The sequence below is a fragment of the Taeniopygia guttata genome, chromosome 3 (assembly GCF_048771995.1).
Source record: "Taeniopygia guttata chromosome 3, bTaeGut7.mat, whole genome shotgun sequence".
Classification (NCBI taxonomy): domain Eukaryota; kingdom Metazoa; phylum Chordata; class Aves; order Passeriformes; family Estrildidae; genus Taeniopygia; species Taeniopygia guttata.
In genome coordinates, this window is record NC_133027.1 from 40,961,223 (window position 1) to 40,986,273 (window position 25,051).

Consider the following 25,051-nt stretch of genomic DNA (forward strand, 5'->3'; position numbering starts at 1 on the left):
TGGAAAATCAAAAGTAGGCTGTTACAAGATATTATTAATCTATAAAAGTCATTCATTATCATCTCTAAAAACAATGCAAAACAACATTAATCTTGTGGAGTGAAAGAAAACACAATGATCAATCATAGAGAAAGAGAACGATCACCTAACAATACTTCTAATAATGTTGTCTAGGTTTCCTTCTTTAAAAAAAACATGGTCATTCCAGCTGAAAGTACTCCTTCTATTATCACTGCTGTGATGTATGGGACAGTACAAGACACAATCTGACTATAGACAGGAGGTGTTTAGATTTGTTAAGTTTTGTGCTTTGTCCTTATAATTTAACAAGCCCACAGAATGTGAAGCAGTGATTGAAATACACTTGAATATTTTTTTTTTCTTTTAAACCTTCTTTATGTTTTCTTAAATAAAAAGAAAGGACATGTTCTTGCACTCAACAGCATGATTGAAGATTAATCATTCCCTACTGCAAAGAACAAAAAGGACAATACCCATCTAAAAAGGAAAATATCAATCTAAAATTGCTTTCCAAGGCTCCAACCCACATCTGGGTATCTAAAAATGTTTAATGTTATATACATCTTGTATATCAAAGTATGCTGATCTCACAATATAAAAATTAAGTATTTTACAGAACTCTAATTCCAGTACATTTGATGTACCTTCTGCATCTTGGTCATGCTTTCTCTGTGCTCCTTAGAATCATGATGTAAACTGTGTGAGCATGTGTGCATCCAAATCACTATCTCTGTTTTAAGATACATAAAGTTTAGTCTGGTTTTAAAGGTAAGTGGGTCAGACTGGTACATTCATTGGTAATTAAAGCACTCTTTTTTTTCCACCCTATCAGTGCTTCCACACTTAATGAATAAATACTAGAATTGCATTTTAGTAAGGTACAGAGTGCATGTCAGAGAAGCAGTTCCAAAAAAGAAGTACATACTTAAGCCAATTTGGCCACTAACATATCTCCACTACATACCATGTAGCCTGTCATAATACTGCTTATCACAGAATATCCTCAGTTGAAAGGGACCCTCAAGGATCACCAAGTCCAACTCCCAGCCCTGCACAGGACACCCACCAAAAGTCACACCATGTGCCGGAGAGCATTGTCCAAACACTTTTTGAACTCTGTCAGGCTGGTGCTGTGACCACTTCCCTGGGGAGCCTGCTCCAGTGCTCAATCCCCCTCTGGGTGAAAAACCTTTTCCTAAACTCCCTAAAACCAGTTTTAATCTCTACCTTACCCCTCTCCACATTGGCCCTAATCAAATAAGTGATTTGATCAAAGTAACCAAATATGTGATTACCACAGCGTTTTCTTTAGCGAGTCGGCTATGCCCCATAGCATGGATACCTAACACCAAAGCTGCAAATTGTCTCAAACCACATGGCTCAAAACTTGGAATTCTTTCAGAAGGGTGTACACCTACTTTTATGTTCTACAGGAACAACTCAGAGCTCATCACTTCTGTTTAAAATGAGTGGGCAGAGGAAGGAAACAGTAAGAGACATCATACAAAAAGATTTCATGACCCTCTCCGGGAAGAGCAGATCTACTGTAGGTATAAATTGCTGTAACTTCAGGAACTGCTATGACTTACAACAATCCTCACTACAGCTAAAGAGCCAGAAATGAGCTTGTGCCACTGTTTCTGAGTTTGTTTAGGTAAAACAGGTCATTTTCAGTAATGAAAGATGCAAAAACATCTTCCTTTTGAAAACACTGATTTGCAGGGGTAATAAAAAAACCCCATAAATGAAAACCACAAGGAGGTTAGACATCAGGATCTAGAGAAAATCTGTGAAAAAAAAAATCTAACTGTAGCATCTTGGTGACTTTCTTTTTTTGAACATTAAATAGTATAGAGCAAAAATATATCTGGGTAGTATAGAGGGGAAAGAAGTATTATAAATTTACTGATTCTTTAAAACTATTTCCTAAAAGATAAGAGGTGTAAAATAATTACCTATGATCCAGTATGTAAGCTGCAGACCTTCTGGAGGTCCTTTCGCCTTCAGATAGGGTTTTACATACTTTAGCACATCACCCAAATACTCCAAAGTCTTTGCTACCATGGCAGATTTCTCAGGGAGTGTCTGAAGACCACTGTAAGTTCTGCCAACAGCCTGAGAAAACAAAATCATTAAAATAAGTATAAACCAGTCTCTCATGAGACTTTTGTGAGTAATTTCTTTCTCAGCACTCAATCTGATAGTCTCTTTTCACTGAAATTGTCCTATGAAAGTAACATGGGGTAGATGTACAGTACCTTAATGAACTGGACAAGAGCATTTTTTGGGTCTTGCTTGAAAACTGATTGTCCAACATTAGCCTTTAAAAGAATGTTTTCTACTTCTGAGAGTTTAAAAATCAGTCTTGTCATTTCTGTCAGCTGTTCCATGTAGGCTTTTCCTAATTATTACAAGAGAGCACATCAGTAAATACAGTGTACAGTTATGCTTTTAGATTTAATTTAGTCCCAAAATCATGAAGTGAAGCATTATTTTAAAATATCTAAAACAACAAGTATTTGGCAACCAACTGCATCTCTCCAGACAAATAAAACAATTCCAAACCAGTTACTTTTCTGATACAATTTATAAGAGAATAAAGAGTTTTAAGTATGGCTAACCAAGCTGATGAGTTTCTTTTTTTTTTTTTTTTTGAAATATGAAAAATGTGTATGAGAAATAGTGACTGGAAGACATGTTCTACAGATAATGAGAACTGCAGTGGTTTTAGAAGAAGGGATAAAGAAATACTCTAAGAAAGCAAAGTATCCAGTGTAAAAAAGGGGAGAATTAATTGCAGATAGATTCCCCCACCCCTCCCTTTTCTTTTTCTTTTAGGCCATTCACAGCATGATTTCTGACTATTTACTTCAGATTTTCACTTTTTTTAGAGCAGTTTCTCCATGGGGGAAAAATAACTTGTCTCCTTGGGAGCAAGTTTTTATTCTTTGCTTCCAAGGAAACAAGCTCTTTTATCTTTGTTTGTGATAAATTTGTCATATGCAGAGCAGGCAAACTATCAATAAATAGCACAAGCAGTGTAAAGAAACACATTTTGTAATTAGGTAAAAGTAAAGGAATACAAACAAAAATACATTTTGTAATTAGCTGAAAATGTTTGCCAGCTTTGCAATATAGCCCCGTTACTGCAAACATGAGGGAAATGTGAGCACTTACCAACTGTTCTCTCAGCATCTGTCTTGGCCAAGGCGCCACTTGGTTGATCGAGGAACATTTGCAAAACGCAGCGAAACCACGAACGTACTGTCAAAGCTTCGTAGGATGTATAGCCCATGCTAGAGAAATCTTCACACAGTGAACTGCGTAGGTGGAAGAGAAATAAAAAAGGTACAGAGATCTAATAAAAGTAGGCAGAGAGGTGACAGAGTGTCTCATTTGGCTGTAGATGCATATATCTACACGTGTACATATGTTTTGGCTACAAAAAAACAGAGGGAGGAAAATTCACACAATGTGAAATGCCTTACTGTAACAATGGATGATTTGACTGTATTATCTAAACTGATAACGTACAATGCTGGAAATAGTTTATCTGAATCAGCTTGGAACATCATATTGACACTGCTCACACTGCTCCAGCCTTTCATATAAAGCCAGCCCAGGTGTCCCATGCCACTTTGAAGTCTGCTTAGTTCTAACTACATAAAAGATGGAGAAGAGAAGGTCTGCTTTAGCAAATAAATATATGTCATGTTCAAAACAGATCCAAAGGGAAACATAAAAGGGCATCTTGGAGATGAGAAAGGAAACTGCTGTACCTGGCAGTACACTTACAAACAGATTCATTTAGGTATGTATATACACACTAGTATATCCATTCCCACACACATGTGCTATATATACTTTGAAACACTTGCTACCATGCTACCAGTCAGATGTCAGACCAGAGTCACTCAATGCACAGTCCCTGTACTCTACTGCTCTGTATTCCCAAAGTTTTATTTACTATGAGTAGCTGCTGCAGTTGTTTTTCCCAAGCATATCAACCTTGCATCATTATTCTGGAGAAACTCCTTGCTAAAAGACAGCAGGTGTGTGCTGCACTCTGTTCCCAATTACTATCAAATGAGGTGCATGTGTGCCTCAGGTCAGGGATATTTCTTGAAAATAGTTACACCTTTTATTTGAGAGACTTCCTCCCTGGTCAGTCCTAGACACTTCAACTTTAATGAAAAATGCTCATACTCTTTCTTGATATGTGTACATGCAAATCTACCTATTTTCTACTGATTTTTTACTCATGCTTACAACAGAATGTCAACAAAGGTCCAAAGATGGAAACCAAACTGGATTCTACTTCTACTAAACATTGATGAAGTTGAGGGGTTTTTCTGTTTCATTTACTTAAAACCAGTGATATTTGTTGCGTATATTTTGTCTGAACATCCCTGCTGAAGTACTATTGACAAAATAAGTAAGGAGACCAAATGAAAGCAAATAAAATAAAAAAATTAACACTGAATTCCAGGACCAAAGAGAACAAACAGGCTGCCTATGGACTTAATGCTATTTGCAGTATTGTGTAAAGAAGTTCGGTCTCGTGTAATCTTGATGTACACAGCTAATCTACTTGGTCCCAAAGGCTGACAAAACCACTTTCTGTTGTAGTCTCACTCTTGTTTCTCTTGCTTGCTGGTAGGTGGGCCACTTAGGCATCTTCCTAGAACTGGAAAGGAATATGCTCCTAATCCTTAGAAAGGAAGGAACAATAACTACCTGCTGGAAGCACGGCAAGCGGTCCTTTTAAAACAGTGAGCTTATTCACATGCTCAAAGTTAGTTTAGATAGGTTGTAATGCTATCATGCACTACACAACATGGATCTATCTGGGGAGGAAAGTTTAGGCTCTTCTGCAGAAGAAATTCCAAAGCTCATGTATATGCTGCCAGAGCTTGCAGGGTATAACAGCATTAGAAACAAAAGGATCTATTTACTTTTTAACTGAGAATGTTTGATGGGAAAATTATCAGAGCATAGTGACCATGAAGTCTTAAGACCCCAGCACTTGATACTTTTGCTATAAAACTGTGTAAGGTAAATAATGAATCATGCTACAAAAAAGTGCTTTCAAGGCAACAGTGCTACCTCTATATTCTATTAAAAATATCTTACTTTAGGTACTCACTGTCCTTTCACAAGGAAGCTGAGCCAGGATAACAATGTATCTCTGTATACACTGTTGACAATATGTCAGGTACTTAATGAATTTTGGTGACAAATACTTAAGTAATTGCTTTCAAATACCTTCATGAGTGAAAAGAACTGGTAATTAACCTTAAGAAGTAAATAATACCAAAATTCAAGTTTAGGAATCAAAATTTTTTTCTTGATCTCATCCAAAGAGCAACAAAATTCAAAATTACAAAATTCAAATTATGAAAGGAATTTATATGCCTAACTCTTCATTCAGCACATGCTAGGTATCTGCAACTTTGAATGAAACTCACTGTATAAAAATGACGAAAGAGAAATATAGCAGAGGACTGAACACTGCTTTCCCAATCTCCACATTGATACAACCTTTTCTAACACCTCCCTGCAAGAAGGCCATAGCTGCATCTTTGTCAATCACACTTAAATAATCCTTACCATATCCTGATTTACAGTTACTGTCCTTAGTACACTATGTACCCTAAAAATGTGCAACATTTTTCACTTTTCAAATAGAGTCCGACACAGAAAAACATTCCCTCTTTCTCGCTTGTTTCTCACCTCCCCTGCTTCCAAAACCCGATTCAGAGTGGGCAAGGCAGGCAAAAAAAAGCACACAACAAAAAACAACCACCACCCATCCATCATAGGTTCACAGAGGCTTACTTAGTGAAAATAAAATTTCTCAGGTGTATAAAAATTTGACTGGATTGTCCCGGGCAATCTGCACTAGCTGATCTTCTTTGAGAAAATGCAAAGAATCTGGACTATTTTAATTAAACATTACAGTCTGAAGCAAGATTTTTCCTCAAGCCTATGAAGGATGAAAAGGTACTGGAGAAACAAATAGTCACAAGTTTTCACCTGTTTTCAATTAGATGACTTAGATATCTTGACACCAGCTGAGGCCACACCATGTCATCCCACCCAAACAGCCGCATCATTGACAGAACAGGCTGTGGCTGCAGATCTGGCAGGGCTTTGCTGGGTATATCCAAAGCTAAGAGAGTAAAACCTGTTTTTAAAGAGAGAAAAACATGGCACCATTTCAATAATTTCTCAATATAATCCCTGTTCCATAAAGAGTACTGAAAATTAATTACAATTACTAATGTCCAGTCTGGAAGTACCAGAAATCTCAATTAAAACTGGGCAACTGTTCTAACAGTGATTGTTTGTATCCATGTTAAAAATGTAGTCTCTATCTCAAGCAGTTTGTAAATCATCAAGATACATGGGTGGCAAAGGAAGAAAAATGGATCCTAACACATGCAATTTAAAATAGATTCACAAAGCCACAGTTTATAAATCCTGAAGGCATAGTTTTACCACCTCTGCAATGTCTTAAAACCTGCTTTTTCATCTTCTTGACTTCCTTTTCTTACCTCCATCCACTATATCTTGCCCTGTACACTTAAGTATTACTGTGCTTTACAGGGTTGAGTTTTATTTATTTGTTTTGTTGGTTTTACACACTTCTCACAGTGAAAAACTGTATCTGGAACTAATTCACTCAGTAAAAGCTGGTACCTCTCTATTTTTAGAAGTCTTTCATGTATCAAAAGTTACTGTATAAATAAAGTACTACAGAAAAAATTTACTCTTGAAAAGGATCTTCACATAACTGCTGCAGGTCTAGAAACTGGGGCAGTACTTTGTGCAGAATTTTGTTAATGAAGCATAACCTTTTGCTGTTTCTGTTAAGTCTACTGTAGAATCTGCATCCAACAGTACAAGAATAAAAAAATATAATGCATTGTTAATACTACAAATGACAAGTGCATAAAAACTCAGAAATTAGATGCAATCTTAAATGCTGAGCATTTATTGGTTACAGGAAATGAGAAGCATCAAATGAGTCAGGAAATCTGACTTTGGAGGGCAATGGAAAAGGAGCTCATTAGTTCTCAAATTCTCCAATTCAAATAAATATAAACATGCATGCATTGACAAATTGACTTTAAATTAGACAGAAAAGGTTAGTTTTCAGAAACAACAATAAAATCATTTTAATTAACAGTACAGGGACAGACTACCTTAAGCCATGAAGGACTTCCCATTTCCTTATGTGCCTCAGAGTAAACAATAAGGTCATACAGAGTCCCTGCTCTGCCTTAGGTGAGGAAACAATTTGTGCCAGCCTTCTTCCAGATTATCACCTCGTTTCTGCAGCATCAGCCATAAGAGAGGCTGGGGAGAAATGGGAGGCAGAACAGTGCTGTGAGGCCCAGGCTGTTTGCCTGGCAGGGGGAGCAGGAGAGTTGTGACAGCTACTCTCTCTCTCTCCTCTGGGCTGCAACCTTAAGGCGAGAAGCTCAAACAGCATGGGAAAGGTTTGCCTGTCTCTGTAGTGCTACCTAACACATCTCTATAAAGCAGGTCACAACTGCACTCCCCTCCTTCTCAGAGGAGTTTATAATAGCTTGCTGCTCTTGCTATTCCACTGTGATAATATAAAATAGAAAAAAATCTATGTCACTGCAGGAAATGAATGAAAGTTTTGACATTAACAACCTTCTCCTTTGATTTGTATTGCTGTTTCTCACACATGTTTCAGCAGTGTGAGACCACTACTGTTGCACACTGCCTCTTTCATTAATGCTGCCTCCTAACTACCATGGAGCTGCTTCAAATGAAGGGTCTTTTAGCTTTTCTATTACCAACTCAGTACTCCTGAGCTTGTAACTTTATCTAATTCATACCATGATGGGAAAGACTATTTTATGTTTCACTCTTCTGAATTTTAGTTAACTGGATACAAGATTTCATTGTAACTGCAGAATGCCATGTTAGCTACTGATGTGAAAGATCAAACTGGGGTATCTTTCTATTCACTGCCAAGCTGACTCGCTTCATGTGGAGTTCACACACATATGGAATGTTGTACTTCAAGATTAAAAGCCTTCAGTGTAAAGCAAGATACATAATTAGAATGAATTATGAGATAGTTTTATGACCACAAACATAACAGTTTGGCAAAAAGCAACAGTCGAGTAAGCAACTTTTTTTAAATTGCTTTAAAATGAAAAATATTCTCAAAAATTAGTTTGAATCTCAACCATTATGAACAGTTTAACACAAATAAACTTCTACAAAAACAAGTAAATCCTAAATATAGTGAAAAACAGTATTCTTATTTATATTGTATAACACTTGCATGTTGATTATAATCTGTGACTAGTAGCGAAAAAGAAGTCAGGTTTTTATAGCTTCAAACCCCTTTGGCATTCTCAATGTGTTTGTAACCTAAAGAAATTCAACACTACAATACTTCCTTCTGTCAAAACATTCAGCACAGATTCTATTTTTTTTCATTCATACACACTTAAGTTACTACATGGAAGGAGAAATATCCCAAAGTACAAACTCCTTGAAAGTTTGTGACCCAGAGAATAGCACCGAATCCAGTAGGTCGCAGGCAGGGTCAGTGCTAACCTGCAGCTGTATCAGCAAGCTGAGGGGAAGGCGGCGTCTGTGACATTCTCTGGCTCTTCAAGTAGGGGAAGAAATTTCTCCAGAGAGCGCTGGCGACAGCAAGGTGGTGCTCTTTAGCCACTAATGGAAGCTGTGCATCAGGGGCTGCCTTTCCCAGTTGAGGTCCCTGGCTTACACGCTCGTGCACGCTCCTAGGGAGAAACAAAAACAATGTTTACGTTCAATAAATGAAAAATTCACATCTTCTAAAAACGCATTTACAGCTACTTTAAACCGTAGAGTCTGAGAACTGAAGGATCATTTTGAGCAATTAAAACCTTTATGCAAAGACATTATGCATACCAGTTACTTGATGGATGAATGATGGCATATTAAGCACCATAAAGTTAATGTTAATTACTAATGTCAACCATTAATTATATGCTTTTTAATATGTCAGATCAAAATGAGAAATTAGCAGCTTTAAAATTAATATCTGAATTTTGCAACTGTTAGCATGACAAGCAAGTCTGCTTCCAATCCAAACGCAGGTGGCTTCTTTAAAATTTTTGTCACTAGGATTTTTAGGATTGAGTTGTGTACAGCAAATAATGGCAAATGATTTTGATCAATTGTAAAGCTTCCTTCTGAAATCTACTTCTCGCTTGTAAAATCTCACTAGGTATGAGTTTAGATAAAAGATTCATTTTATCCTGATGAACTGCAGACAATTAGGCTTGACAGCAATGCCCACAGCTTTGTTAGTACAGTAAAGACAAAAGTTACCACTACACATAACTCCCATCTCTTCCTCAGACGATGTGGCATGAATTCAATAACACACTCAATTTTCTTTGATTCTTCTAGTATCATTCCTGCTACTTAATCTAATTTGGAAGTTGTGACTTTCTAGAGGTTTAATAGAGATATGTCTGCAGGGAATCAATGTTCTCTGAGAAACGGGGGGGGGGACATTAATAAATTTGTCTGGTAGAGCAGGATAGGAAGCATTACAGTACTGGGCTGATCAACTAAATAACATGCTTATTAAAAACAATCTGTAGGAATGCACTATCATTCCTGTTCCTATTTATCTTCTGGTCAACTCAATTGAGATTGCGCATTAAAGCACAAGCAGCATTATTACATTTGCTTTATTAAATTCTATAAACAGCACTGTAAAGTCAGAATCAAGATATTTATAAGATAATAGCAAACCGCAGAGGCATTGAGAATTGCCTTAACACTAACATTTCTAGACTACAATGTTTTTTTCTTAACTGCCATTCTCACAATAGAAACTGTTTCACAAAAAACTTCCCCATGATCTTTATTTTATGCTTACCCTAATTTGAAATAGACCAAAACAAAAATACAAAAAACTCCAGCTCCAAGTTCCCTTCTGGGAACAGAGGAAAATTATGAAAGAATTACACAACTCACAGCACTCATTAGGACATCTGAAATGGAATAATTTTAAATAAAGAGTAGGTTGGCTGCAAGGCCTTCCCATAGTATGGTTGATATTAGAACCACATCTCATTATATCAAATTAGTATCCAAAAATTCTTCCCAACACATAATTTAAAACATAAAACATACTGGCTGTCAAAGGTAACGATACCTTATGCCTGCCTGCAGGCATTCATTAGATTCAACAGGACAGAGAGAATTGAGTACCAGCTACTTTTCGAATGGCTACATTTAACAGACAAGGAAAGGTATGCAGCATTAGGAGGAATCAAGGATTTCTCTGAGAGATGGCATGAGTCCAAACACAGGAACAGAAGCCAGGAATTCTAAACCCAACATTTATTCCCTCTGTGGCTTCACATAAATCATACAGCCTTTGTTAGCCTCAGTTTCCCAGCCATGATATTTGGATAGTGAGACAGCTTACCCTTTAAGGATGCTGTGAAAACAATCAATGCTTAGAAACTGAGGATTATATTCAGTATGTCAGTTGGTATTCCTATTTACAAGGCATATTCTCCAAGTCAACATGAACTGAAATAGAAGCAAGATTAACATAAAAAGTCAAGCAACACTTCTTTGGGAGCATCCCCTTATGAAAAAAAAAAGGACAAAGAAAAGGGTGTAGAAAGTGGGGTCTAGAGGTCAAATGATGAAAAGATAAAAGAAAGGCTAAAGACAAAAGTCAAAAAATGATTTTTGTCTATTACAAAAAGAAAAAGTTTAACAGTAAAAACAAAGGGCTTTTCTGTTCTATTTTGTTAGGAAAGGAAACATGATGCCTCATAATGCAGAGAATAAAACTTCTGGGACCAAATTCTGTCCTACTTACACCCAGACTACACTGTAAAACTGCACAAAGACCTTTTTCTCTCCTCTAAATTGCCTCTCCAAAGACGGGTGCCTTGCATCTCCTTTAGCCATCTATGCAAAGTAGAAGGGTGCACAGACTTCCAAAGTAAGGTAATATATCTCTGTGTCAGTGGAAGGGCAACATGTACAAATCAGTATTTATGTTTATTCATAGTAACCTACACAAATGCTGGCAATAAGGTAAATGCTTGGAATCAATGGGACATCAATAAATGCTGCAGCTGATGTAGCCAGCTACTTCTACAAACTAGCACATTTTTTAACTCTACTAAAATATGAATAAATGCAATTTTACTTTTTATTCAGGTTTCTACTTTCTAAAACTAGACAAGCATACCATCAAACATTACTCAATTTCTAAAACTTTATACATTTAATTTTCTATTCTGTTAAGAACTCTGGAACCACCAGTTGCCTTATTATTGGTAATACCTTGGTGTGATTTTTATTTCATTTAAATAATGAATTTTCTATTTCTTTTAAAAAAAATGTGTTGGGGTTTTTTTTTTTTTTTTCATTTTACTATCAGATCAAATAAACCCTGGGTTTATTAAAGAAGGGAATGCTTGTGCTACCTGAATGACGATTGTGCTGGATGTGTAGGTATAATAGTAGCATACAGGACTATTTTCTATATCCTACAAGTAGGGTAAGGAATTGCAGACATTTATCTGGATGTAGATACTGTAATCATAAAATATGCCTTTGCAAGCCTGCATTACTAAAGGAGAGCCAAACTTTAGGTCAAGCCAGAAGAGTAAAACATGAAACTCATCAGCCTGCCTATATAATGGAAACTTTCAAGTCACTACTAGTCTATAATCTGCATTGGATGCATAACAGCATCCAGACTTAATGCAATGTCATTTAATTTGATCTACAAGGGTTCAGTACTCCCCAGCGAGAGAAGACCTCTCTCTTACGAGCATTGCCAGGGGCAACCACCCTCAGGGTCTCACTGGCTATGAATACAGACATTGGTTTCTTCACAGACAGTATTCCCAGCTCCTTGACTCCCAGTCCAAGGCAGGCCAGCCACAGTACCTACAAATCTCAGCTGCCCAGTACAGCCAAGGTTATGCTCAAGAAAGTATTTTTAAAGGACCTGAATTACCTTTTGATGTTGAAACAAATAAATAATTAAAAACCACCACCTGAAGGACCAACACACTTGGATAAAACCAGGGAGATTGGGAAGAGATCTATGAGTATTTCTAAAATGGTGAATGGTTTTGATGCATAGAATTTCAACTACAGTCATCAGTTATTTCCAGAAAAACTCAGGCAAAGTGAAAGGAAGCAAAGCACCATCACAATCAGATTCAAAGAGAGGTAGTAAGTGCTTTGTGCCCTTTGCAAACCAATGGAACTTGCACAGTATTTAAATTTTGAGATTTCCCTTCCAAACATTCTCCTTATTTTATATCATTAAGATTATCAACACAGTTCATGGAATCATAGAATTGTTTTGGTTGGCTGGGGCATTAAAAATTATCTATTTACCACACCCCTCCATGGACAGGAGTATCTCTCACTAGACCAGGTTGCCCAAAGCCCCATCCAATCTGGCCTTGAATATTTGTGGGGCATCCACAACTTTTCCAGACAACCTTTTCCAGTATCTCTGATAGTAAAGAATTTTTTCCTAATAGATAACTTAAATTTCCCCTCTTTCAGTTTGTATCCATTACTCCTTGTCCTACCACAACAAGGACAGATGTAGAGTCACTCCAGCTTCCCTGTCAGCCCGTTCAGATACTGGAAGGTATCCATGAGGTCTCCATGCAACCTTCTCTTCCCCAGGCTGAACAGCCCCAACTTTCCCAGCCTTTGTAGGGGAGTTGCTCCAATCCTCTTGCCAACTTTGTGGCCTCCTCTGCCCTTGCTCCCACAGGTCCGTATCTATCCTCTGCTCAGGTCCCCAGATGATGCCAAGATTGACAGCTCAACCAGGGCTTGGGGAGGGCCTGGGGGTGGAGCTGGGCACTGCCTCACCTTTAGCAAAGCCTGGCCTGCCCCTCCCACCAGACACAGACACCGGGATTCCAAGCTGTTTCAAGACATAAAACATCCAGTTTCTGACAAGCAGTACACTCAGCTTTTAACAACCAAACAATATTTAGCAAACAGCATTGCAGAATTACTTACAAACTACTAATTCAATTTCACTTTCTTCAAATGCCATAAAACACCAATACTTCTTTAATAGCTCTACTGATTTCTTCCTGACATACCACCAGAACTGCGATCTACAGTGACCAGAACTGCAAGCAAGGTTTCAGAAGAAGCCACACACATATCCAGTAAGTAAATCTATCCAAGATTAAGCTGAAAAAGTTCCTTGTGTGCCCTCCATACACTTTTGAAAATCCAGTATAAGTATTCAACTAGTTGACTATTATGTCACTTAATTCTGTTATATAGAAAATTGCAACTATATCACCTATTTCATCGATGCCTGTGGATACCAACTCTCATGTTAACAAACTCACTGTTCAACTTCTACTTAGTAATTTGTTCATAGGCATTTATTTTTTTGTCTGTGCTTCAAATATGCAGTTAACACTAAATACATGTAACATTTCTGAATCACAACCATAAAGTATCATACAAAGTGTAAAGGAAAACTCATTTTAGAGTGAGTTAAATATTTTTATACAGGATTTTTTTAAGTATTAAAAAAGAAAAACTAATTTCAGTCTGAACTGTAGTACTGACACTCAGAAAGGCAAAACCAAAATGGTTGCATCTAAGTTCAAGTCTGCTTTCAATGCAGTATCATAGCACTTTGCCAAGATATAAGTAAAAAACTCTATGATCCTACCTCTTACAAATGCAGATTCATGCAAAAGAAATGGATCTGGATTCACAGAAAAGGCACACTGCATGGTGGTACAGCTTAGAGAGTGGTGGCAAGCCACAGATGTGGGTTTCAGGCATCTTATGATAAAGGCTTTTGGTTTTCCTTTCACTGGTGAATGATTGTGACCATCTGACCTCATGTGTGAAAAGGTGAACCTCCTTTCTCTTGGCCCCAGCTATAGATGCAGGAGTGCCAGTGGCAGAGCTCCGCACTGAACTCCTGGTTATCAGTATGTTTAGTAAGGGCACTGACAGCATGCTTACGAGAATGTTAAGTGCTAGAACATCTACTTTATGGCCTCAAAGTGCCTAAGTTGGATGCTAAACAGCTACAGCCTATCAAAACAGTCTTAAAGTCTCTGGGCACATGTTTTGGTACCTAGGGAAGTTGGGTGCTTAAAACAGAGTCACCTACACACTGTCAGACACTTCCATATTCAGTCTGTTTCAGTAAGACATGCATGGAAGGAAGGTGACGAAATTCTACCCAAGTCTGATTCCAACATCCAAGCCTCCTTTGAAATCTGTTTCTAGGCTCTCTGGGATACAATTTATTTTTTATATCCCTTTATATAGCACCCAGTATATTGAGACTGGTATAACTGCAGTGGGAACTCTCAAAGTGCACAGAATTTTCACCCACCTTTGTGGAATTAAAAGCTACATTTCAAAAAGCTAAGCAAGATGAGAAACTTAAGACCAAAAATACATTTTCCCATCCATTAAAAGAAACATTTGGAAAAAGATCCCACAGTTTATAATGTAAGCACTGTGTAAGCCATAACAATAGCACCAACACCACAGAGCTGTACTGCTGTACAGCAGGGTGTATAAGCAGAAGTGAAAAATCATGACAGAATATTATCAAACATCAACTTACCATTATAAGTTCAGTATTTATTAAATTATGTTTTAGTGTTATCCCTTCACTTTAATTTGCTTCAGCAAACCATTTGTTTAAATGTTAACTCAAAAAAGAAGTCCAAATAACATGCCTGGTTATGAATGTATATGATGATTATAGACATGCAATGGAGTAGGGAGGGGTAACAAGGAAAGAGGGATTTTTCTGAGAACTCTAATATATAGGATTTTTATCAAATGCTTAAATTCACTCAGGGCACTTAAATTCTTTATAGTGGACTTGCACAACACCATTAGTATCAGTGTGTTACAGCATGCCTTCATCAGGAACAATATAAAGCATACACAAAATGATGTCTCTTTGATGTTGGATGAGATCCAAAGGGATACAAGGATGTAATGGTTAAAAAGCAGGGCACAAACAGATATCAGACTCCTGAATAATAATTCCCAAACTGCTCACTTAGACAGATCACCCTCTTTTGACCAGAAAGTTCCCCAGGTGCCTGCAACTAATTACACAAAAGCCTTGAGCTGAGCATCTGATTCACAATCTCTGTTTACTGGGGCCCAGAAATTCGATCATGACTAATCCACACCAAAAAAAACCAGGCAGGTTGCATAAGGTGCAGCAGTAGCTACTTGCATTTTCAAACACATTTCTTTATGTAACAACCAAATAAATCACAGCATCAGGGCGTAGGGCAGCTGGGTCCATTTAATTTATGCCCCTATAGAGCCCCTATTTTGGGCTCTGTTCTTGATGGTGAATTTTACATTAAGTCAGTTACTGGATAAAAATGAGAAATCCCAGAACAAGGAATGGAGCCCATGACATTCTTCTCTCCCAGTAATACATACTAATCACTAGAGAGCAGATATTTAATCATCCCAGCTGCTGCCTCTGATTTAAGTAACAAACAAACAACAAAACAAAACAAAACCCCAAGACACTTAAGCACACATCTTCAACAGTTGGGCTCTACAAGTGGTTCCAAACACACAGATTTGTGTTTCCATGACACTAAATCAGATGTCTCTGGGCCCACCAGACACATGCTGGATTAAATTCTTTACATTTCCTGTAGATTAACAGGAGACAAAATCCCAGAGAGGAGGCAAGAGTGGTTTGTTGTACAAGACACATTCACTACACATGTCAAATGAGCTGCTGGTGAGCTGGACCTGTTATTGTAGGTCATCAGACCATTGTATCTTGGAAAACCCCTACACACCATTTGAGAGCAGGGTTCTTCCAAGTACTGGTAACCTTTAAGCTCACCTGAACAGAGCTGTCAGGCAGAGAGATACCCAGGAATAAAAGGTCAAAGGAAGCCAACATCACCACAACATTGTAGAAAGAAACGAATGCACAGAAAATTCCACCTGAACATGAAGGCGACTGAGCACTGGATCAGGCTGCCCAGAGGGGTTGTGGAGTCTCCCTCACTAGGGATACTGAAGAACTGTCTGCACACAATCCTGTGCCATAAGCTCTACAATAATCCTGCTTGAGCAGGGAGGTTGGACCAGATGACCCCACTGTGGTCCCTTCCAACCTGACCCATTCTATGATTTCAATTACTACTGCTTCTCTGTAAAACCTTAGCTAACCATTGCTGAAAGACACTCTACCTTTCTCCACCCAAAACTCCTACTCAGACTGTGTTTGTTTGGTTTTGTGCCACATGCACATTAGGAATACATCACCCCCAAACATCTTAAAACATATTTCGCATTGTGTTGCCTTAATAGAAAAAAATGTCTTTTAACAAAATAGAAAACGCTACAGATCCTTTCAATTTACCACACATCAATCACTGCCTGTGTGGAATCAGATGACATGCTCTTTTCTACTGAAGATACAATAGGTTTAAATAGAACCATTCCACTTCTTCCATTGGTGGTATAAATCTTCAAGTCTCAGTGGAAGAGCCTAGTATATTTCTATTGTTAGTGACTCATTGACAGAACAGACTCAACAGTTAAGAAGATTCTAATGTGACAATTTATATAAGCAGAGTAATTAAAGTATATTAGAAATCCAGATAATCTCTCCCAATCAAGCCAATGAAGGGCAGCCCATGGGCATTCAAATTACACATTGTAATTTAGCTCAGGGTCACCTTCCCAAGTTAAATAATACCAACAAGAAATGCCTTCAACAAAATGATCCTTACTCATAACTAAACCTATTCAGGAAATTACATAAAGCTCTTTGAAGATATACACATTTTAAGAATTTTAACCACTTTAAACCAGTACTTTTTTCCTTCTACTGATTTGAAGACTAGGGCCAAGCTTAATTTCTCAGACATTACTTGAAATATTCACTAAAACATAGGGAAGAGAGGAGAAAGTGTTTCAGATCACTCTAAATGTGAAGTATGGCAGTAATATTTTCTCACATTACCTGAGAGGGTGTTAAAACAGATGATGCAAGATGTAGCAATTAATGAATTATACTAAAAAAAGATAAAGAATCTAGTGCTTATGTTTTTTAATATTCTCATAAGCATGTTTTTTACTGCTTTTGTTTAATTTTTTTGTTTGTTTCATGCATCTTCTGCAAATCAGTCTATGGACTACACAATTAAAAGTAATTGATTACATTTTGACTTAAAATTAAAAGTAAATCAAAACTAGTATATATAGTTTTCCAACTTTAAGGTTATATGAAAAACAAAAACAAAGCATACAAAAAACTCCCCCACAAAACATAACCATTTCAATTGATCCCATAAAACACAAAAATGGCAAACATATACTACTCAAATTTTAAGTCCAAGTTCCTAAAATTTTTAATACAAAACTTAACTGCTACTTCTTTAAAGAAATAAAATTCAAGAAATAGGGCTCTGTCGAAACTAAAACAGAGGAATTTGATAGATTTATGTTCTTCACTGAATTATTTAGTTTGAGTATAAGAGAACAAACAGTATGTACCACAGGAAAAAATTGAACTGAAAGTCTCAGGCTTTTAAAACAGCCATTTTTTCTACAGCAATATATGCAAACAATAATGTGCTATTGTCGGAATCCGTGGGTATTGGTGATTCCGAGATTGTAGAAAGTCTCTGTCTTGCTGCCCCGTTGCCAAAGAAGAAGCCATAGTTCGTCTGTGCTGTTTTCAAGGTTGTTTATTTTTGCTTATCTATAACAAGTTCTGCTGCCCTGCCGCAGGTCTGTCCTGCAGGGCAGTGTGCGGGGCTCTGCCCCTCAGTGGGATGGTACAAACATTATATACCAGAAATTACGTGTACTATATTTACAATAATGTGCCAATATCTATCATCTACGTTGAACAGTGTGTCCCCAGCCTAAACCAATAGAAAAATGCCAACATCATCAAGAACATGGAGGTAAGGAAGAAGAAGGAGGAAGAACAGATTCAGGCCCACTTTCCTCCATCTTAGAACTCCTGACCCCCCTGTACAAAGTAAAACCCCCCTGTACAGGTGTTAAAACCCCCCTGTACAATACTAAAAAATTTTACCCTCTGATTTGTGACTACTTTTACTATATCATCTAACCCTCTGTGACTGCTTGTTCCACCTTTAAAGTTGGTAATTCATTCCATGGTTCAAACTCAAAATCACAGCTGTTTTCTGCTGTTTGCCAGGGTCTAAAATGCTTCTGACCAAGGCCTGGAACCTCTGAAAATGTCTGAGGGACATTTTGAGTTCCGACATGCTATGATATATAACCAGCAAAATTCTCACAGATTAAATTATCTTTCCAATCAAGGAATCACTAAAACTGGCAAAAGCAGCCATTACCTAATTCTCCTCAAAGTTTTCAAACCAAGCATTCACAGTAAGGGATGTTAGTTTGTCAAACCACAACATATTCTGAACACAGCAATCCCTTGAAACTTCAAATATTCTTTGGGAATTCACCTTCTGGACTTTTAGAAGGAAACCATACACTGGTGTGACAAAGACAAAAAATCTAGGTTTAATTCATATATACTCCTTTACTTTTTTTTACTGGATTGCATAAGCTGCACAAAGGCCAAAGTGGTATCAGCCCAAATATTCCTGCCCTTCACTGAAGAGCAGTGAAAGTTCCCACTGACTTGGCAGAGACAAGAGAATAAAAGAAGACAGTATTTTTAAACTCGTGAAATTGCAGGAAGAAATTTGGCTATTCTTCAAAGAGGGAAATGAGCACACAGCAAATCCTATAGAATTTAACTAAGAAAGAAAAAAAAATACACAAATGAAGTGTCAAGCAGAGACAGTCCCTACTATATTATACCATTTTTATTCCATTCTTCCTGCAGTGACCTTTACCCCATGCACTTAGAACAGAAGAGACACTTGGATCCTCAGTAAGACTTGCAATGATGCAGGCCAAAGAAATGATATAATCATGAGATCCAAATGAATATTCCATACAAACACTTACAAGAACTTTCCATTCATTGCTTGATGAAAGTCATACATAAATGGAGAAATGGGTCAGCAGTCTACCTGAAGCAATTCCCACTAAATTCCAAGAAACGACAAGGATTTGGAAAAGAACTAGCATATAATAATATGCTAGCAATATGCTATATAATCTTGGACAAAGTAAAGGAAATCAAACTTGGAATTCTTTTCTACTGACTAGATTCTCTTTATTTTAAAGATACGCAGTACAAGTGTCATCAAAATTCTGATTTTATAATGTGCAATATTGAAGATGGGGCAATAAATTCCAATGATTTTTGTCTCCATTTAACATCAGATTTTAGAGGAAAGCTGTTCATTACTAAGTCAGCATTAATTACAGAAAATGTAAACAAATCTTATGTTGCTCCTTCAATCCACTGATTCATAGATAATTTGTGGATGGGGAACACTAGGAAATGTTTTTCTCAGTTACTCCAAAATGTTCTTGTGTATTTCTTTTAAAACACATATATTTTCCAAAAGCAGTCACTACTTTGTAAACAATTAAACAGCATAAGAACCTCTTAGTTAACAATCATTCATTCATCAATAAATTGTTTTATCCATTTTTAAATGGCTAGGCTTTATGATTATTCCCTCTACATGCCTAAGTGAAGAAATGTCTAAGGAACAGTTGAAAGACCACACTAATAAATAAATTTTAAAAAATTAGAAAAATTATCTGCCCATTGACGGACTTATCTCCTGATACAAACTATTCTAATCTTCACTGGGATTGAAAGTGTTAATGCTGTGAATAAAATATTTTCAACTGCAACTGAATCATGTGAAGATTATCAGTATAGCAGCAATGTACAGAGGTGCTCCAGCAAGGTTACAGAGTTTAATATAATCCTCTCTATAGCTAAGCACAGTAATAGAGAACCCTGCATTCACTGTGACAGCATGTTGTGTGCACTCAGTAATGCTTTCAAAATACATGGGGAGAACAAGAAATCCCCAACATCCTTACCATTCTCAAAGACAAAGTAAAGATATTAACCAGAACAGACACACAACCCTAAAACACAAGGGTATGGAAAAGCCAAATATTTAAAGCTGCAGAGTATTACTTAGCACTTTCTCCTTAACCCTTCTCAGTGGGTTTAACTGCATCACTGAAAAGATAAGTTGTTATGACCATAATTTAAATGCAAGCAACAGAGCTTAAGCTTGCTTTGTCTAGGTCTGCTATGGGAGAATATTACATCTTCCACAGCCACCCTAGCAAATTTGTGTTAGAGAGCTGTTTTCTTTTCCTAATCACATTTAGAAAATATAAGATTGCAAGAGCTGCAAAGACAATACAACCTATGTTAATTCAGTGCAACTAGTTCACATTTCAGTTTGTGGAATACTGTTGGGGAAAACAGACACCTGATTTGAGCCCAACTACAGTTTTCCTTCATTACCTTCACTGGTGTTCAGCCATGCCAGCTTCTACCCTGTACTGCACAGGCATATGCTAAGATTGCAGTTTCCTTTGTGTCCATAATGCAAAATACAAACTGGAAGGCACAAACATACAAAGTGACCCTTTGCTGTCCTAAAATCTGAAGTTCTACCAGAGAGTGTCCAGGTACTCATTTTAGCACAAGGGCTCAGCCATTCACAGATCTCAGCCAAGTATTCCCTCCTAGATTCTGCACTGTTCAAGGCACTCAGAGTCATCTTGTTGCTTTCAACAAGTGCCTGCTCAGTTCTGTTGAAGAAACAACAGAAAAAGTCACAATAAAATGATATTTAGTTTCCCTAAGCAGATTTTCAGTATAGGTCAGCTACAGAATTTTTTAATCCACTAAAAGAACAAAGAAAAATAAAGAAAAAAATGTAACAAGCTGCATTGAAATTGACACTATTCTAGGCTGTTGTATTCCCCTTTTTTAGTTCACATATATGCAAAAATCCCCACCTAAACCAAATTTAATATTTACAAGTCATTGCCATATCACAGAACTTCAAATAGCTGCATTTCAATTTTTAAAAGGCTTATTTTGAATAGAAATCTATTGCAACATTACAATTAGTTTTGATCAAATTAAGACAAAATTCCCCAAAATTTCCTATCATCTCACAAAATTAGAGTTCACACAAAACATACTCATTCACAACTGATGGGAAGGAGGAGGCCTACAGAAATCATTGGAAGTTCCATGATCTGCCCTAACCATGAGACACTTCAGCCTTTTGTTTTGAAGATTTTAAATTTTTTGGTTGAAAAAAACACTAGTAATCTTCTATCTAAAATATTTCTTAAAGAACTGAGAAACTGTCATTACACTTTTCTAACTTTAAGTTATCAGGGACCAAAGTTATTTTTGTTTTTTTAACAGGAGATTTTGTTTCCAAACCATTTTATATTTGAAAGAACAGGGAGCCCAGATCACTTTGGGTTATATTTATTCAAGTTCAGACTTTATTAGGAACATAAATGCTAATATCTGCCACATAGGGAACAGAAAATATTAACTGTTAAGTATTTATATGAAAACAACACATCAGTGCTGGTACCGTGATTCTTCCTTCTTGCCATCAGAGCAGAACAGTTACATCCAAAGGCTTGGGGGTCACAGCAAGTAAGTTTAGCACCATTTGTTCTTTGTTAAAGAGTGTCTTCCTTCAAAATCATCAAAAGAAAGATCCAATCAACCCCATCAAGACCTTCTGAGTGAATTCCTTGCTTGCAGAAGATGACTGCCCATGACCCCATTCAGATGGATTTTGAATAGTTCCAAGTATGGAGACTCCACAATGTCCCTAGACAACCTGTAGTAGTGCTCAGTCACCCTCACAATGAAAATAAAAGTGTTTGCTGATATTCAGAGGGACTCACCTGTGCCTATGGTCTTGTCACTGGGCACCAGTAATAGCCTGGCTCCATCCTCTTTGCACCCTCCCCTCAGACAGTTCTATTTATTGATAAAATCCCCCTTCACCAGTCCAGGCTGAACAATCCTGGCTCTCTCAGCCTTTCCTCACAAAAGAGATGTTCCAGTCCCAAAACCATCTCTGTAGCCCTTCATTGGACCCTATCCAATAAGTCCATGTCTCTTTTGTATTGAGTAGCCCAGAACTAGACACAGCACTCCCAGCTGTGGCCTCACCATAAGCAGAGGGGAAGGGTTCCCACCCTGAACCAGCTGGCAATGCTGTGCCTACTGCAGCACAGGATGCAACCAGGATTCTCGGTGGCAAGGGCACATTTCCTGCTGCAATCCCTGATGAAAGTATATGCAAACCTTCCACATCACCATGAAATGACTCATATGTGAATATAATTTAAAGTGAGAATCAGAATGCCAGACTGAGAAACTGAAATGCTGAAGTGAGGAGCAAGTGCTTTTGTAAGTCAAGTTACTTAATAAACAGACAAACTGCAGATTCTGATAGATACTGCAGTATCTTTCATAAAACTCTTCCATTTAAGTAGTGCTTCTAAAATTCATCATACTCTAGACATTGTGTTAAACAGCATTTCCATTTGTATTTTGTCACTTGTTGGTTTTGTTTTGTACATGTTTTATTAAAAGCTAAAGTCATAGAAAAAAACCTTTTTGGAAGGGACCCCTGGAGGTAAAACCCTTGGCTCAAAGCAATGCCAATCTTCAATAAACTAAGGAGGAAAATTCTACAACATGTCTTAGAAAATTTTTCCAATGCTTATGAAAATTTTATCCTTATTTCTAATAAAAACTTCTTTCCTCACAATCTCAATCCATTGATTCTTAAAACCTTTGTGACGAATCTTGATTCCATCTTACCTACTACTCTCCTTTCCTAAGGATGAAAACCTCTTTTTTCTCTGTCTCTCCTCATAACAGCATTTACTTCTGCCCTCTAATGATCTTGTTCATCCTCTGCTCACCTTAAATTGGTATTTCAATGCTTTTCTTTTACTGGGAACCCAATATGCTGCTTACTTATATAATATAATTTATTTGAACCATATTCTTGTAGAACACCAGGAGGGCAATGAAATGTAGCTGTCTATAGCAACACAACAGCCCAGACTCAGATACAATATTTTCTGAATTTTTACAAGCTAAGTAATTTTTACCAATTCCTTACCATCTTTTTTACTCAGAAAAAAAAATTTCAAGAAAAACAGAAACTGTATAGTGTGACTGGAATGCCAAGTAATGGTGCTGAAAGGCCAGCACTGAAATCCAGTTTTAGGTACAGTAATTTCCAAAATTCTGCCTTTAGCTCTTCCGTGGGACTCCGAGATCAGCAGCAGCTGACAGAGAATTATAATGACGGGACAGGTTCATCTCTTCTCTAAACTATTGTTTACACTTTTAAAAGTAATTTCTTACAGTACCAATAGCTGAAATAAAAATTAAAGCTTAAAGGTTGACCCTAAACAGATAATTTCTCAAAATTCAGACCCCAGCAGTTAATCAGACTCTCAGGGCTGATGGACTCCCCACACTGGTGAAGAGATACCCACAGACTGCACTAAAGTGGATCTCCCTTTAAGCTCGCAGCGTTTCATTCAAATATATCAAAAGAATAAAGATAATTTTGAAAGAGTTTGCAATCTTAGAAATGTGATGGCAAAATTATGGCTATGCGAAGATAATTGAAATTCTTCTTAGCCCTGCTATTAAAAAAATTAAGAATATAAAAATCAAAGTTCAACAAATTGTATGAAACATTAACTGAGGACAACTTCTCCATTATCTAGCAAAGCTTTAGAAATGCAGTTTCTCTCACTGAGCATGTCCTCACCCAGGCTCAAGTACAAAGAAGCAAAGACAAACTGGCAAAATTGTTATTCTGGCTGCAGATATTCAGATACTGAGTTGATGCCACCTCAGTTAAAATTTTCTGATGGGAAAGTGAGATGGACTCTGAAGATAACTGCACAAAGTCTTGAGGAGAGTATCAAAATATTAAAACCCAAATACTGAAAACAAACCAACTAAAAGTACTACTACCCACAGCTCTCTCTTCAGATATTCTGAAATAATTTCCAGTAACAGACCTATCTTACCATTACACCTGTAATACTGTCAGTATTACTACAGAACTCATTTTTCAGGCAGAAAGCACGAAAAATACTTCAAAAATACTCTTAATTTTAAACAAGACTGTAACAGAGAGAGGAAGTGTAGTTCAAATAAAGTTTTTCTTTTCTAAAATGAATCTCTCTTGCTCTAGCTTCTCTAGCTGTCTTTGCAAAAAAAAAAAAACCTGTATGCATATGGATACTCTCTAGCAAGCTGCTTTCAGTCATATACTGTAAGTGGTTTAGGAAAATCTTCCTCTCAAGAGAGAAAACGGATTTTGGAAGGCAGGGAAACTTGTACTCAAGATAATGAACTAACTTGTTGCCAAATTCCAAAACAAAGTATTTCATTTCCTTCTTGCAAAATCAATTTTGTTCCTTATGGAGTATCTGTTGCAGGAAAGGATGCTGTTCATGTAATATATCTTTTTAGTGGAGGTGATTACTTTGGGTACAAAACATCCTGCACTAACATTGTTCCCAACACCGGGTAATACAGACAGTAGAGCTAATCTGTCATCCAGGAAGGATTGCAGGCTTGCTAAACCTATATCATCACCCCCTCTGAAACACAGAAAAAAAATCACTGTTAAAAGTGATTGTTTATTAGATCAAAGGTACCATGAACAATATCAATTCTGCCTGCTAGTGTTAACAGGAAAATGTTTTACAAGTTCTACTACTGGGCATCCATTTAACTTCCAGCACCAGCTATGCTGTAAAACTGTGCAAATAATTTATCTTGCGACCTCTGTGTGTATGGGAAGCATTATCCAGGCAAAACTTCTCACAGTCTGACAAAATGCTGTGATTTGCACTGTTCAGATGCTTGAACAGACTTTAAGCAATCACTGACAATAGTTTTTATCTTCAACCATGCTAAAATGTAACACTACATGAGAGCAACCTATTCCTTTAAGACCAT

At 37.1% G+C, this 25,051-nt stretch overlaps 1 protein-coding gene across 3 annotated transcripts in view; it reads right to left on the reverse strand.

The window, feature by feature from the left end:
• Window positions 1–25,051, reverse strand: part of MMS22L (MMS22 like, DNA repair protein) — an 89,593-nt gene that overhangs the window by 16,168 nt on the left and 48,374 nt on the right. For all 3 annotated transcript variants that reach the window (XM_030267628.4, XM_032747244.3, XM_072926692.1), the window contains exons 15-19: window positions 8,629–8,819; window positions 6,058–6,208; window positions 3,199–3,341; window positions 2,280–2,422; window positions 1,977–2,136 (exon numbers count right to left, since the gene is read on the reverse strand). In XM_030267628.4, the coding sequence (XP_030123488.4) occupies window positions 1,977–2,136; window positions 2,280–2,422; window positions 3,199–3,341; window positions 6,058–6,208; window positions 8,629–8,819 (788 nt within the window). The remainder of the gene's footprint in view (window positions 1–1,976; window positions 2,137–2,279; window positions 2,423–3,198; window positions 3,342–6,057; window positions 6,209–8,628; window positions 8,820–25,051) is intronic.